This window comes from Orycteropus afer, unplaced genomic scaffold (assembly GCF_000298275.1).
Source record: "Orycteropus afer afer isolate SDZICR_OR568_19922 unplaced genomic scaffold, OryAfe1.0 scaffold00032, whole genome shotgun sequence".
Lineage (NCBI taxonomy): Eukaryota > Metazoa > Chordata > Mammalia > Tubulidentata > Orycteropodidae > Orycteropus > Orycteropus afer.
Window position 1 is genome coordinate 8,427,592 of NW_006921619.1, and position 17,190 is coordinate 8,444,781.

The 17,190-nt window shown below is 44.6% G+C and overlaps 1 protein-coding gene across 1 annotated transcript; it reads right to left on the reverse strand.

The window, feature by feature from the left end:
• Nucleotides 1-4,587: 4,587 nt before the first annotated feature.
• Nucleotides 4,588-16,664, reverse strand: TMEM41A (transmembrane protein 41A). Its single transcript, XM_007935963.2, has 5 exons — nucleotides 16,546-16,664; nucleotides 14,453-14,606; nucleotides 10,676-10,837; nucleotides 10,155-10,293; nucleotides 4,588-4,808 (listed from the first exon to the last, which is right to left on the reverse strand). The coding sequence occupies exons 1-5, from the start codon at nucleotides 16,662-16,664 to the stop codon at nucleotides 4,588-4,590; spliced, it is 795 nt and encodes a 264-aa protein (XP_007934154.1).
• Between the last annotated feature and the right edge of the window lie 526 nt (nucleotides 16,665-17,190).

Genomic DNA, 17,190 nt, shown 5'->3' on the forward strand with positions numbered 1-17,190 from the left:
ACCTTCATGCCTGGCTTGTGATAACCAAGGAAATTAGGAATTAATGTGTTTCTTTGAGAACAACTCCATGGTCATCTGAAAAATGTGGAATCAGTTGCTCAGGGAAGTTAACTGTTAATTCTTTACTTCTGACAACTGTACAAGAGTGCTTCATGGAACCTCACAGAACTGTGATTTCAAGCTTCCTTGCTGACTAAAAATTTAATCCCTTAGGATAAATGTCCACATTCATTTAGCATCTATTTTTGACTAACTGCAAGATAATGAGTTAATTTGTGTTGCAGATGAGCATCTATTTCTAGATCATATCCTCTGAGTAACAATTCCTCTTCAAATTGCTTAGCAGAGACACTGAGATGCCTGCATCCACTTTGAAATTATAATGAACCTCACCACCACTAAAGTTTATACCTGTTGTAACATCATGGGGCACTGCAGCTTTGACCTGTTCAGAAAGGTGAAGCTACTAGCTCTGTTGTAAGACTATTTATTTGGTGTGGCCTACTTGAAGGTCAGATATTTTTAAGACTTCAGTATCAAGTCCATCCTTCTGGAATTAAGGACATTTTTAGTAGGGTTTAAGTAAGTACAGGACCTTATTCACTTCAGGGCCTCATTGCATGAAATCTCCCCTAAAACAAATGGGGCAATTTTGAGTTTTCCTGGTATCAACCCGGACTATTTCACATACACTGTCCCTCTGTGGAACACTGACGTCCTTTCAGTGGGAATGCTTCCTTCCTTATTGCTTAAATGATGTGCTTTCCTTTTTTCCTATGCCCTGACATCTCAATGATCTTCTATTTTTAAAAACATTCCTACTTCAATGTCCTAGAACCGATTTCTCCAGAATAGGACAATAGTATTTGGAATCCATGGAATTCCTTCTCTTCTCGGCAGTGTCACCATATTTTGTTTTCCATTTTCCACTAAAACAGAATACTGCCACATACTGCCATCTACCACTTGCACCCTAACACCCCAAACTGGCATTATTTATTGATCACTCTGTCCTTTCCTACTGAGTCTGGACACAGCTTCAGAATCCCTCACAACACAATACCAGAGCAGCAACTACCACTTGACTGGAATTGGTGTGCAACAGGAAATCTGTGTGCCAACCCAGCTCTAAGCTCGTAATTAATTTTCTAAGCCTAATGGGAGGATGACAGGACAGTACCAGTGTTCTATGGAGCCTACCTATGGCTCACAAGGGCAGCACCACTGGCAAGGAAAAGGCCACTTGCCTCTACGCACTGCCCCTTTGGACTACTATTCCAGTCGACACATCACCAATCACTGATGGATTGAGTTGCAAAACGTCTCTTCATTCACATCATTTCATTGTGTTGACTGAGCATGTTCCTCCTCCCCTTTGACAAATGGAAAGTTCACGTGTTAAGTCTTAGCTGCCAACTTCTTCTTTAAACTCTGTGAGACTAACGTACTCAAACAATGTGACGTTCCTTTCAAGACTTTGACTTGTACTGTCAGTATGAATTTAGTGCCTTTCCAGGCAGCGAGATTTTTCCTCTTTGCTGATTTCATAGAGTAAATGCCCGAGTTACACTCACACCGCCAATGTCAACGACCTCATAGCCTGGCATATGAGAATCACATTAGTCTGCTAGTTTGCATGTTACCAGCTGATACTACAAGAAGCCTATTCAAACTGGAATGAATAGGGCTGCCAAGTGGAGGACCCCTGTGGTACCTGAACACTTCTCAGGGACAGGTGGCAGAAGAGGGGAGCTCTGAAATCACTGCTCTAAAAACAGTGTTACCCCCAGAGGGGCTGGTGAAGGCTTTTGTTAATTGTTCCGTGCCCAGGGGTGATAGCATTTTAGCCAAGCCCTAAACAGATGGTAGAGAAGCTTCTGGCAGAATGTCAGGCCTAATCTCTAGAGCCACTTCATAGCACTCAGGGGAACGCTGGCTCCTGGCCCCAAGCTGCTGTTCAGTGACCTGGTGGACAGGGTCCTCCAATGGTTCAGGCCGGAGGAAACCCCAGCCAGAATGTGCAAGTTATTAGGAACATGTCCCTTATGGACCATACCACCTGGTGGCTCTCCACCTCCAGAGTGACTATTTCTCAGATTCTAGAAGTAGAAACACCCACTCTGACTCTTTACTGCAATAACTGGAGTTCCTATCAATTTGGAATAAATAATTCTTTTTGTGGTTCAGTCTAACCATGCATGTCCCACCTATCTTCCCTGTGGTCTCCTGTACTGATAGTTCTCCTGCTTCCTGCCTTGTTTTCTGATACTGGCTCCCTCTCTGTCTTGAACAAAATTGTACAGCAATGGGAACGAGAACAACTATCAAAGCAAACAAATGCATGGAATTAAACAAAAAGTGTACTTCATTGTTTTCTGGTCCTGTCTTTTCCTGAAGGTACGGTTTTGTGTCCTGGGAGCTTCCGTAACAAGTAGTGGAGTCTCAGAATCTGTCAGAACGTTACGGGAAGGCAGATTTTGCCTGACCGGGTTTCCTGCAGCCAGAAGACAGGTGATGGGCAAAGCTGGTTTCTCTGGCTCTTTCACTTCAGACACAACCACAAAAGGAAGACAGTCATCACTCTCTTTTGTTATAGTCTCTTCTTGATTATTCTATTGTAGCTTACACCTTCTGTTCTTCCCTGTGGCTTTCCTCCTGCCCATCTTGTAGCTTGTTGTTGTTGTTGTTGTTTGCCATCGAGTCGGCCCCAACTCATAGCGACCCCTCCTTGGGTTTCCGAGGCAGTATCACTACGGAAGTAGGATTGCCCAACCTTCCTTCTGAGGAGTGGCTGGTGGGTTTGAACCGCCAGCCTTCTGGTTAGCAGTCAAGTGCCTTAGCCACTATGTTACCAGAGCTCCTAGTCCTCCCTTATTAGTGATCCCCACTATAAAGTGAGCAGAGAGGAAAAAGACAAAAATGAAAACCTGATTTCCAATGAGTAATGCTGTTAAGAAGCCTGAAAGTGGAAAGCTAGGACACCATTTTGGATTGTCTGATTTCCAGCCTGTTGGTAAGGGGTGGTAAAAATTAGCAACATATACAAACAAGCACTACACAGAACATTTATATCCATTTATTTGGGAAATTGATTGCCTGTAAACTCAAAACTGGTAAGGCACACTCTTGCAAAATTGGGGGAGGAAAATCTTAGGATCCTAATGAAGGGCAAAGGGCACACACAAAGCTCCTGTTTCTCTTTCCCTCCCCCTCCAGAGAACACAGAGAGCCACGATTTCTACGTCCAATCTGCCCTCGCCCTACCCTTACTCTTGCCATCAAGGCTTCTTGTAAAGAAACACATTTTTCAAATGAAATCCTTGGTGTGAAAGGATTATACCATGACCGAAAAACACAACCTGGGAAGTCCATTCTTCCAACATGACTATTCCCAAGAATTCATGTAGAACAAGAGGCCTAGATTAAAGCTCTTGGCAAGATTCTTGGCCAAGTCAAGCAGAAAGCCCAGCAGGATGCCCAAGGGCAGCAGTCTGGTAAGCGATGATGAGTTACTCCTGTCACTACAGGATCGCAGAGATGGTCAGTGTAGGTGCTAAGGTCCTCTGTCCTTGGAACATTGATCCAGATCTATGCCAACTCAGTACTCCAGCCATGGAAGCAATGAGGGCTGTGGATAATTGAAATACAACACACACACAAATCAGGAGCCAAGTGTTTCTTCTTGAATTAAGAGATAAAATTATTCTTCAGTTATCTTGGCAAATAGCAAAATGAAAAACATTCAGACAGTACAATGGCTGATATCCTAGTGTGCTGAACCCATCCCAGTAGCAGAATGTTGAAGGAACACATATGCAGGAAGAACAGATTAGAAAATGTACAGAAGGTCATTTGATTCAGTTGGCTCAAGGGCCCTGCCCCATTCAGATGGGTAAGAATTTCTCCATAACAGAGTTTGCTCCACTCATACTCAATAGTCTGTTTGCAATGAGCTTAATTGTCAGGACATGCAACCATGAGGAGGTCTGTCAATACATGGTAATGTCAGTGTGTCTGAAGACATCACAGAAATCACCATGACGTCTTGTGCAGTTTGTCAGCTTGTTTCCCTCGGCTTATGGAAGAGGTAGATCATCAACAAAAAAATGACAGAAAAAACACTCTTCAACAGACTAACAGAAGTGATGTCGGTTCATATGTCATCACTTACCCTAATAATATCAGCAAGGGACTCAGCAAGAGACCCCTGCCACAATAGCCTGCCACTGCAAAAGACACCCTAGAGAAGGACAATTAGCATGCTCTCCTAGGGGTTGGCAAGAGGCAAATACAACAAACAGACTATCCTGAGTTCCCTTGTTAGTCAATACAATATAGACAGGATTTTCTAGGAGGCCATTCATTTACTAGAATGTCCTGCTACACCAGACCTAGTTTGAGAACAAACAGTATAATTCACCTTCTAGAACACAGACTATCCTTTATGACAAGAGATTGCCCACAGATGAACAGAGTGTCCGAATCATTGGTTTAGGGTATTTAAAAACCAGTAAGGGGCATAGAGCACCATGCCCATTTCATAAATAAGCACTACAGTCCATGGATGTGACAGCCAGAGAGTCCAGATCATGTGTCCTTTTTATGATTTAGATGATTAGTGGTGCTTGTTTCATTCAAATGCAGGTTTTTCTGGCTAAATTTTTTAATGAGGGTCCCAGGAACTAAGGCCACCAGGGCAATGGCCAAGAGCTGAAGGACAGTTTCCCAGGAGAACAGAGCATCCAGAGAGGTGAGAGTTGACAGGATGGAGCCTGTCTGCACACAGATGAAATTGTATGGCATCAAACCTGAAAGGAGGAAAAGGAAGAGAGCCCATTACTGGATGTGGGAGAACTGAGGGAGATTTCAAAAAGGTCACCAAGAGTTCAGAACAGGTCCTCCAGTTGTTGTTCTTGTTGTTTTTTGCCTGACTCCTGACCCCAAATCCTATTATTACTTTTTCCCTCCTCCTTTCCTACCCTTTCTCCTCCTTCCCTCACTTCCCCTATAACCTCCCTTGTTCAAAACAAAGAACTTCAGGTAGTTTACAAAATGTATACACTTAATAAGATAACAGTTTAAAAATAATTGTATACAGCAAAATGAGTGCTGAAGAATAAGTCATGGAGTGAATTTAGTACAAGCATGCGTAAGAGTCACCCATTTGCTAGAAGTGGGCCCCAAATTTGGCTGCAAGAGCCCAGCAGCCAACGTAAAAAAGGAAACACCATCATTCTGTGATTTATGGTATGCATAAAATAAAAACAAACCAGTTTTTTAGAAATTTTTGTTGTTAAGTGTCATTTAGTTGGTTCCAACTCACAAGAAACCTATGCAAAAGAACGAAACGCTGCCCAGTCCTGCACCAACCTCAAAATCCTTGGTATGTCTGAGCTCACTGTTGCAGCCACTGTGTCAATCCATCTCATTGAGCGTCTTTCTTTTTTTCACTGACCTTCTACTTCACCAAGCATGATGTCCTTCTCCAAGGACTGGTCCCTCCTGATAACATGCCCAAAGTACTTAAGATGAAGTCTCAATATCCTCCCTCCTAAAAAGCATTCTGGCTGTACTTCTTCCAGAACAGATTTGTTTGTGCCAGTTGTATTTGCTCTGGCAGTCCACAGTATATTCAATGTTCTTTGTTAACACCATAATTCAGAAGCATCCATTCTTTGGTCTCCTTTACCCACTGTCCAGCTTTCATAACATATGTGATTGAAAATGCAATAGCTTGGGTCAGGTATACCTGAGTCTTCACAGTGACATCTTTGCTTTTTAACACATTCAAGAGGTCTTTTGCATCAGATTTGTCCCAATGCAATATGTTGTTTGATTTCCCGATCTGTCATTTGACTTTTTTGTCTGCTGCTTCCATGGGTGTTGATTGTGGGTCCAAGTAAAATGAAATCCTTGACAACTTCAGTATTTTCTCCATTTAACATGATGTTACTTATTGGTCTGTGTTCTGGTTACCTAGTGCCACTCTGACAAGAAATATACCACAAATGGGATGGCCTTAACAAACAGGACTTTATTCTCTTACAGTTTGGAGACTTTAAGTCCAAGTTCAAAGTGCCAGGCTCTAGGGGCTGGGTGAAAGTCCCTCAACCCTGGGGTCTATCTCTGCCTCCTACTCCCGGACCACTGAAGCTAGAGATGTTTCTTCACTCAGACAGCTGCTGGCTGCTGAGGCTGAGAAGCCCCAAGGTTGACAAGTAAAAAGGCACACGGCAGGCCATTAACTTAAGTCCACTATAAGTCCCAAGGTCGGCAGAGCATAGCAGGCTGCTGAGCAACAACACAGCTACCTGCAGGGTCCAAGTGTGCCATAGGCTAGAGACCATTCCCAAGGTTTCTCCTTATATACAGGAAGCAGACCACATCCCAAAGGCAGCTACTTAGCTGCTTGTGGTAGATCCCACCATGGAGTTGATTGCCAGTCTCCTCATGGGGAATAACTACCACCAGCTGCCCAGCCACTCAACCAGGCCCAGTCAAGTTGACGCACAAACTGAACTATCAGTCTGGTTGTGAGGATTTTTGTTTTCTTTAGGTTGAGCTGTAATCCACACTGAAGGCTACAGTCTTTGATATTCATCAGCAAGTGCTTCAAAAGTTCTTCAATTTCAGCAACTAAGACTGTGTCATCTGTGTATTGCAGGTTGTTAAATGAATGAGTCTTCCTCCAATCCTGATGCCCCATTCTTCATACAACAGCTTCTTGGGATTATTTGCTCAGCATACAGTTTGAATAAGTATAGTGAAAGGATACAAGATGCACAACTTTTTTGATTTTTAACCATTCAATATCCCTTGTTCTATTCAAATGACTGCATCTTGGCCTATGTACAGGTTCCACATGAGTACAATTAAAAGTTCTGGAAATCTCATTCTTTGCAATGCTCCATAATTTGTTAGGATCCACACAGTCAAATGTTTTTTCAGAGTCTATAAAACATAGGTAAATGTCTTTCTGGTATTCTCTGCTCTCAGCCAAGATTGGACATCAGCAATGATATCCCTAGTTCCACATCTCTTCTGAATCCAGCTTGAATTTCTGGCAGTTCCCTGTCAATGTACTGTTGCAACTGTTTCTGAATTATCTTCAGTAAAATTTTACTCGTGTGTTATATAATGATATTGTTCAATAATTTCCATATTCTATTGGATGCCTTTCTTTGAAATGGGAATGTATATGGATCTGTTCCAGTTGGTTGGCCAAGTAGCTGTCTTCCAAATTTCTTGACATACATGAGTGAACACTTCCAGCAATGCATCCATCTGTTGACACATCTCAATTGATATTATGTCAATTCCTGGAACCGTGTTTTTCACCAATGCCTTCAGTGCAGCTTGGACTTCTTCCTTCAATACTATCAGTTCTTGATCATATGCTACGTCCTGATATGGCTGAACATCAACCCATTCTTTTTGGTACAGTGACTCTATATTTCTTCTATCTTCTTTTGATATTTCCTGAATTGTTCAGTATTTTGCCCATAGAATCCTTTAATATTGCAAGTCAAGACTTGAATTTTTCTTCAGTTCTTTCAACTTGAGAAATGTCGAGTGTTCTTCCCTTTTGGTTTTCTAACTCCAGGTCTTTGAACATTTCATTATCATACTTTACCTTGTCTTCTCAAGCTGTCCTTTGAAATCTTCTGTTCAACTCCTTTATCTTGTCATTTCTTCCATTTGCTTTAGTACTCTCCCTCCATTCAAGAGCAAGTTTCAGAGTCTCTTCTGGCATCCATTTTGGTCCTTTCTTTCTTTCTTGTCTTTTTAATGATCTTTTGCTTTCTTCATGTAGAATGTCCCTGATGTCATCTCACAACTCATCTGGTCTTTGGTCATTAGTGTGCAATGTGTCAACTCTATTCTTCAGATGGTCTCTAAAATCAGGTGGCATATATTAAAGGCCGTATTTTGGCTTGTGTGGACTTCTTTTCATTGTTTTCAGCTTCAGCTTTTTAGAAAAAGTACTGCTTTTCATAATCTTCACTGTTCCTTCCCTTCTCTAAGACTTCATCAAACCTAATAGATCCCAAAAGTCTAACTGTTGGCTGGACAGACTGGATGAATAATCATCCTCTGTTAACCAAAATAGATTATTAGACTCCACCCCAAAGATTCTTGTTAATTGGCTACTGGGTTGAGTCCAGGAAGCTATACTGTAAAAGCCCCTCCCCACAGATTCTGACTGGTTTGGGACCCCTGAAAATCCATTCCATTTCTAGTAGATGAAGCCTCAAGATCACAGACCTTTCAAGATCACATGGCTTGTCAAGATAGGAGGTTGAGACAGACCCCAATCTCCAGAGTCTTCCAAAACCTAATGCCACCTAGGTCAGTCACAAGCTAACAGCCCTTATTAACTGAGGTGCTGAGACACTCTGTCTGAAAGTAAGTACAATGAGAATTATCTGTGGTAAATCTCCCTTCCAGATTTCAATTTCTCTCAGGCATTCCCTATTAATAGTAGCTGCTCACCCACAGATATGTTATGTTTGACGTTGAAGACCTGACTTGTCTTTCCCTCCATGATCTAAAGAAGATTTAAGAAAAGGATATCCTGCTTTCATGATCAGCTGTGAAAGTGAGAATGTCAAGTCCAGTGAGGAAATCGAGAGCACCTTCCATGCCCTCAGCTCAGAGGGAAAGCCGTACGTGACCAAGGAGGAGTTATACCAGAACGTGACTCGGGAACAAGCAGACTACTGTGTCTCCCACATGAAGCCCTATGTGGATGGCAAAGGCCGTGAGCTCCCCACAGCCTTTGACTACATCGAGTTCACCCGCTCGCTCTTCGTGAATTGATCCTCAGCTCTTAGCCTGGCCCCACGCTACTTGTCATCCTTGCTGCATGTCAGCTCAGTTCTGTGCTCTTAAGAAAAAAATACTCCAGACAGTGTTACTTTCTAATGTAACCTTAAACCTGCTTAGCTTGGGTAAGACTTAGTAAATGGTGCTTCAATAAAATGCTTCTGGTCAATCACAACTGCCCTATTACTGTGGGGACCCAGATTTATACTTTGAAACCAGCTGCCCTCATTCCGGCTTCAGAAAAATCTAAGCAGCTGGGTAGCTAGCTCCCTCCTTATTCTCCCTCCCACCCCATATTTTCTGTTTTCATGTAAACAACAAATAAATGACTTGACTCTGCCCCCAAAATAAAAAAGAAAAAAAAAAAAAAAGGATATCCTTACTTTAGGCTCAAAAACGCAACTGTTTCTATTGTGGAGAAAGCAATACTGAGGATGTTATTAACACTGAGAGAGACTTTAGAATCATTAAGCCAGCAGTTTGCAAATTTCACTATATGCAGAATGCCTGCTAGGGACTTGCTACTCAGAGACATTACAACCTTCTGGAAATTTAAAAAAAGACTAATCCCCAAAGACTATGATTTAATTATTGTGTCCTGTGGCCTTAATGTAGGGATATTTAAAAGTGCCCCAGATGACTGGCATAGTTTGAAAACCACTGACTAGCGACTGAATTAAAAAACATATTCCCAGGTCCCACCCCCAAGATTCTGATTCAATAGGTCTGGGCAGGGGCCCAGAATCTATATTCTTAACAAGCCCCCTGATGTTACCGTTCTTAGAAAGGTGGTCCATGATCCACACTTTGAGAAACACTTTGAGAAACTCCCAGCCCCTCATTTGGCCTGGCAGCCCACCAACGGTAAGTATAATTGTCAAAAGGCATGAACCTCATGAGTTTCAGCTCTTCCTAAGGCAGATCTTAATCAGAAAAGGGGTCAAAGCCAGACAGGAAGTCTCCTTGCTCTGTTCCTTTCTTCTGACCTTTACCCAACCCTGCTTGTCCTACCAGCACTGACTGAGTACACACTCTGTGCCATGTCATGTGCTGCACAGGATTCTCCCTCCTAATCACAGTGCCAAGCACAGAGTTGGCCCAATAGGCCTCAAAACATTTGTAGAACAAATGGTTAGTTCTTACAAAAGCATTTTCATAGGCTTTCATGTTCAAGCCTCAGTAGAATTGAAATCAGGCATAATTACTTTAGATCCTACAGTGTGAAGATGCTCCTCAAGAGCTGTGCTCTGAGAGGTGGGCCCACAGTCATGTGGCTGATATCTAAGGCTGTTCACCCAGCATGACAATTCAGAGGACTTACAGCTTACCAATAAGAACAGAGAAGAAGAACTGCACAATGGGGATGTTCAGAATTGGGGCCGAGAGGTTCAAGAACCAGTTTGGTGTCACTGGAAAAAGTCTCAAAAACAGTAAGAAGAAAAACAAGCTGTTTCTGTTCTCCTCCACCTGCAGCCAAAGAAGACAAGGACGTTAAGAAACAGAAAAAATACCTAGGTATTAAAACCTGCTAGTGCCTGGTACTAATCTAGACACTTTTACATATTCTGTTTCCAACTCTTCCAACAACCCTACAGAATAGAGTTTGTTTCCCCATTTTAAAAACTGAGGTACCCAAGGCTCAGAGAAGTGAAGAACTTGCTCAAGGTCACAGAGCCAGTAATGGTGGAACTGCAATATGATCCCAGATCTGTGTCTCCTAGAGGAATTAAAAGAACCCCTAGACCCTAGTATCTACGAGACACTTCCCAAGGCAGGATGGAAGAACACTGTAGAAAATCCCACAAGGGTACTCTGGGGGCCCACCATGCCATGTACCCCCTCCTCTTACCTTCCTCTGAAGCAGAGCCACTTTATCAGGAAAGTAGGAGACCACCAGCTGTTTGCCAAAAATACTGGAGAGCAGGTAGCAGCATGTGGCGCCCAATGAGGTCAACACACAGCACAGCAGAAGCCCCAGCCATGGCCCAAACAAGGCACCGGCTAAAACATTCTGCAAAGAGAACAAACTGTCAGCCATGAGAATATCTGGCAGTCACTGGCCACCAGGCCCTGAAGCCAGAGAGTGGTTTTCCTAGCCTAAGCTCAACTCTCATTTTAAAGTGGCAAATGAAAAGGCTGAGAACTACAATCCTGGCCTCAGATTTTTCGCCTTTAAAGTAGGGATAAGTATGAAAACCTCAGCAGGCAAGAGAGAAATGAATAAGACATATGTGAACAGCACCCAGCCCACTGCATGGGTTGCAGTAGGTCCCATGATCACTGGTCTCCAAAAGGTAGAAATGAAACTCACAAGTTAATTTTACTATTTCAGATGGCAAGAACAAACCATGAACTTCTTAATGAAATAACACAAGCTATATAAAATGTCCTGTTCTTTTGATTTTTGCTGGAATTGCAAATGGAGTATACCACGTTGACCAGTGCTCTGACACTATAAAAAACTCATAAATTAACAAAAATGGAAAAGTGAATGAATACTTGTGTATATCTGGTAGATAACATCCTGCCAACCATGGGACCCTAGAGAAATTAAAAAGGGAATCTGCTGAATAGCTATCATCATTGTTATTATTATTTGCTGTCAAGTCAATTCCAACTCATGGCAACCCCATGTGTGCAGAGTAGAATTGCTCCATAGGTTTTTAAGGCTGTGCCCTTTCAGAAGCAAACTGCCAAGGCTGTCTTCCAAGGTCCCTCTGGGTGTGTCCGAACCACCAACCTATCTACTATGTGCTAAGTGCTTGATTATGTATCTTATTTAATCCTCACTACAACCCAGTGGCATGGCTACTATCATGGCCCCACTTTACAGGTGAGAGATTTAAGTGTCTTGCCCAAGATAACACAAGACCCTGAATTCACCCGCAGGTCTGGGGTATAAAGTCCCCAGGAATAGCAGTGCAGCAGGACCATCTTAAGAGGGAAGACAGGGCACAGGGGCAACCACAAGCTGAAAGCCCTCAGCCTCCAGCCCCACCTACCTTTCCTGTCTCTCTCAGTATGGACATTTGGGTTTTTCTTTCAGTTTGTAACAAAGAAACTATATTAGCAGATCCAGCCTGATTCCAGAATAGTGACAACATGCTGGGTAGGGAAGGGAAGCAGATAGAAAGAAGCTTTCCGGGCTTCCTGCTTGGTCATTCACTCATTCAAAACCGTGTGCCAGGCTCCATCATGGTGCCAGGTCCTCTGCATCCACTGTTTCAGTCAATCCTCCCATGCAACACTCCTAGGGAGTGAAGGAGGAATATCTCCATTTTACAGCTGAGGAAACAGGGTTGGAGAAGTTAAATGGATTGACAATGATCATATAGTTGGGATTCAAACCCAACTCAAGCCCTAACTTATACATCCATATCCAGGAAACAGCTTAAAATGTTGCTAGGAGGAAAGCACACATTCTTCCATATAACCGGAAATGACAACTGATAGAAACACGCAACAGCCAGAGCACACGTGAGGTCTAACCCTGAAGCTCCTGACAGCCAGTGGGTGCTGCCTGGGAAATCAGAATCATTTGTCCTCTCTGTACCTGGGAGACACAGAGCCTCTTCAGCCCAACATTATCATGAACCACTTTCATTTATTCACCAGACATTTCTAAGGCATTTCCCTGAACCAAGCAAAGGAATACATAGGCTGAGCCAAAGGAACAAGCCCTCCCTCAAGGAACTCAGATTAGTGGAGAAAACAGATCAATTAAAAAAATAAAGAAAAGAACAATAAAAAACAGTACCAAAAGAACCTAAATGCCCATCAACAGATGAATAGATAAAATGTGCTATATTCATACAACGGAGTATTACTCAGCCATAAAGAGAAATGAAGTCCTGATACATGCTACAACATAGATGAACTTTGAAAGCATGATGCTGAGTAAAACAGGACAAATACCGGATGATTCCACTTATCTCAAACAGGCAAATGAATAAAGACCAAAGTTTATGAGAGGTTATCAGGGGTCAGGGGGAGGAAAAAAGGGGGAGTCATTGCTTAGGGGGTACTGAGTTTCTCTTAATGGTGGCAGAATAATTTAGAAAAGGATAGTGGTGAGGACTGCACAATGTACTGAATGTAATCACTGTCACTAAATTGAACATGTAAAAATTGTTGAATTGGCAAATGTTTGTTATATATAATTTTTACAAAATAATAATAATAATAAAGAGTGCCAAAATGCAGATTATGAGAACTCTAAGGATTGAGTTCAACCAAACCAGCTTTCCCAACACAGCTTCCAATGCTATCGATGCCTTAGAAACAAAAGCAGCATTAACTGAGAGTAAAGGCAGACCCCAGCCCTGCCCCCTATTCACCATGTCAGCTTAGACAATCACTTAACCTCGCACTACTTGTTTCCTCACCTTTAAAATATGGAAAATTGTGCTCACATTATAATGTGTTATAAGACAACAAACACCCACTCCTCACTTATTAACATGGTTAGGTTCCAAAGACCAGTCATTATGTGAAAATCAGTGTCATATGAAAATGGAGAATAACCACATCACCTCACCCCCTTGCCCATACAGTGGACATCCTGATAAGGTCACCTGCCACTGCCACCTCCCCTTCTTCCACATCACCTCAGAAATACTAAGCCCCAACACTGCCTACAGGGGAGGGCCACTCAGTCTTCCAGAGCCAGAGTCCAAGCACTGCCCCCATCTCCACTCCTAGGGTCCTCCCTCTCTCCTGTCCTCACCATATTTTCAGGATGGGTGGACCAGCTCAACCCCTCAATGACCCCAAAACACCTTTGGTGGCTTTGTCAGGGGCAGGGGCATGGCCTGGATGCCGCAGTGGGGGACATGCGGCCTGCTGGGTGCCCCTGCCAGCCTTCTGTCTTGAGCATCCCCCAGCTCTTGCTGAGTAACCATGAGTTGCCCCCATGTCCCCGTGAGAATTACAATCCAAAGTTTCCTCTAAGACCATGATGGCCAAGCCCAGCCTCTGTCCTTGACCTTAAACTGCAGCTGCAGCTGGCTACTCACCCACTGACCCTCCCCCACCCAGGTAGCCTGCCCTGGGCACCTGAGTGCCCCATCTCAGGGCTCCTTCTAACCATGGCCTGGCCCAGCCCTGCCATCCTCAGGATACTAGCTGCCAGTACCCTCGCCTCAGCCTCCTGTGGCCACCAAGATCTGTCAGGCAGTGTCCCGTTCCTGTTGGCCCCACTCAAACCTTCCCATCCACTCTTCCTGGCACTCCAGCAGCTCAGAAAAAACATATTCCCTCTCCCCTCCCAGGTGGTTAACTACCATACAATACAAGCTTCCTTTCTATGTGTACATGAGGTCTGCTGGTCATGGACCCTGTCAGGGACCTCAGCATTCATTACTACCAGGCTTGTGTCATTAATGTGCAAAATAGTCAGACAATGTATTTTTTCACTATTGCTGTAAATGTGAAATGCCAAATGAGATAGTTGATAAGTGAGGAGTAGGCAGGTGTAAGGTCATGCAGGTAGCACAACTAGGACAGTGCCTGACACAGGGGAAGCTGTCAACAAATGGGAATGGCAATCATCTGTCCTAGGGTCTGTATGATTTGCAGTATATGGGCCCTTCTACAAAGACAGAGCCAGGCACAGAAGGACACTTACCAGAAAGCTGGAGCCAGGGATGGCAAAGCCCTGTTTGTAGAGGTAGGCGCTACAGAAGAGCAGGAACACATAGGCCTGGTGCTCCTTCCGGTACTCTCGAAGGACCTCTGAGAGCTCCCGCAGCTCTGCCAGGTCTGAAGGGAACCACAGCGACCTGGCAGTTTGGAGGAGATGGAAACATAAGTTCATTCCTATCAGCCTAGTGCCTAAGAAAGTCACTTGCTGCTGCCTTTTTTCCAAAGTAAATTTAGAATACTACCCATCATCTGATCTGTTAAGAACACACATATGAACCAAAGATGATGGGTGACAGAAGAGGCAGACAAAAGGGCCCTACTCTGGAAACAAAAGACCTAGGTGAGCATCCCAACCCTGCTACTATCCAATTATATGACCTTGGGTTACTCTCTGTGTTGGGAGGGCAGTCTGCTTCCATATATCCTATCTGTGTTACCTAAGCAGAAGCCGTGGGCCCAGAACATTCTCTGATAAGGAGGCTGGGAACTGGGGGGGGCGGGGAGGGTCTCTTTCTTTCAGTCCCTTCTCCTTACTGGAGAAGCCTTCTTCCCTGCTCTGGGCACACAGTAACTTTCTCTGTCTCTTTCTCATGTGCAGGTACCATATGGTACCTTGCCAACCCCACTTCAATACTGTTCCTGGAGGGGAAGAAATCAGGTCTCCTTAGACTGTGTGTAGAACACGTGCCTGGCACCGGCCACAAGGAGGGACTTGCCGGCCATGGGAGACCAGTGCCCACGTTTGAAGCTGATCTCACTCTGTCTCTTGTGAGTAAAGGGCTTACCCATGCACTAGCAGAGAGTGTAGTTTGTCTCATTTGTTGGGCAACCCTGGGCCCTGGTACGACACTCTAGGACTCAGTTTCCTTATCATAAAAATAAGAGGCTAGTGCTGGAGAATATTTTACAGTCTCTGGAACGAAGCAAATGACAAGTACTGAATGTTCTACGTTTCTTTTCCTTTAGGCTGTTCCTCCCCACCACTCCAAGCTTTAGGTCAAGCGCCATTCAGACTTCTCATTGTTCTTGAGTTACTAGGTAAAAGATGTTTTATTATTCACACACAGGCCAATTAAAGACTCTCCCGGAAAGCATATCAGTCCCACATGATAAACATAAATTTCTTATAATACATCAGCGTTCCCAACCCTTTTAAAGAACCTGTTGTTTCATCCTGCTCTTAACCTGGTCTTCAGTGCACTCTGAATCCTGTTCAAGGGTGACAGTGTAAAGTCTACGTTGCCTCTGTGAACTGAACAATTTTTGAATCCATCAATGATCAATTTGAGCAAACTCTCCCACTGCTCAACAGAGTGCTTCTCTTAGTATGTCTGACACCCACAGCAGAGGCCTCTGAGCTAGAGCAAAAGAATACAGTAACAAAAACAGTTGTCCTAATATTCAAGTATAAGCAACATCCCCTGACAGCATAATGCTAGGAGTCAGGCTCATTTCCAGGAGTTTTATATATGTCTGCAGTACTAACGACAAATCAGCCTGGTAGGTGTTCCACCTCCTGCTCGACCAGTTGCTTTTGAGAAGGAAAAAAGTAAAGAAACAGGAGGGGAAGATATGAATCAATTCGTGAATAATTTGAAGTTGTCCATGCAAGACGTCTCCCGAAGACCGAATGCCTTAAAGTCCCAAGGGCAGACCTAGCGCAAATGGGTGAGGTGGAGAAGAGGCCAGAAGGAAGCTAGCTAACGCGGAGCGAGGGTCGGCTGGAAAAAGTGGTCAGGTGTGGGACTGGGAAGACGTTGAGAACTCGGCTATAGAGGCGACGCCACCGCGCGAACACAGGCTCCGCCTGGTAAGGCGCCCACCCCGAAGGCACCCGCCGCCCGCCCGACAGTACATTCCTAGCATCTCTGACCCACCGGGGGGGCCCAGGCTCCAAATCCACCCGGCCTGTCTGAAACGGGGCAGGCACGGACCCGAACACCAGACCTGGACCTCGATTCTCGGCAGTGATTCCCGTATCCCAACCCAACCCGAATCTCCGGTTCCCAGATCCCAACCAGAACCTGGCTCCCTTCCTCTGAGCCAAACTCCAATTCCCGCCGCCCCGCCACGAACCTGCCGCCAGTCTCCTCCGCGGAGCCCAGTCTCGGCCCTCGGGGCAGTCGCGTCGACAGCAAATACAAGGCGAACGTGCTGCCAGCGAAAATCAGGAGGAGGCCGAGCAGGGGGCGCATCCCGACTCCCGCACCCCGGACCGTGCCAGACGAAGAGCCTATGGCACGGTCGGGACCACGCTGCGCGCGGACTGAGCCAGCGGAGCAAAATCGCAGTAGGACCTGGGCGGGGCCCTGCCAAGCCCCGCCCCGGATCCAGGCCACTCCCCTCCCGGCCCAGGCTCCACCTTCTCTGTGTCTCCTTCCGGACTCCAGAGAAAACTTTTCTAGTGCTTTTCTCTGTCTGCTCTCTTTTCTTTTGTCTGTGTGTCTTTTTAACGTTTATTTTTCTTTCTTCATTCATTTCTGGCATTGAATACCAATAGGGCCAGGCTCTATGTAAGGCACTAGGACCTCCAGAGGTAAATCATGAACTCTGCCCACACTGAGCTTGCGGTCAAGATACCCCTGCCCACAATCAGCTGTTGTTGTTGTTGTTATGTGCCGTCAAGTCGGACCCGACTCATAGCGACCCCTCCTTGGGTTTCCGAGGCAGTATCACTACCGAAGTAGATTGCCCCATCTTCCTTCCAACCAGCTATAACAC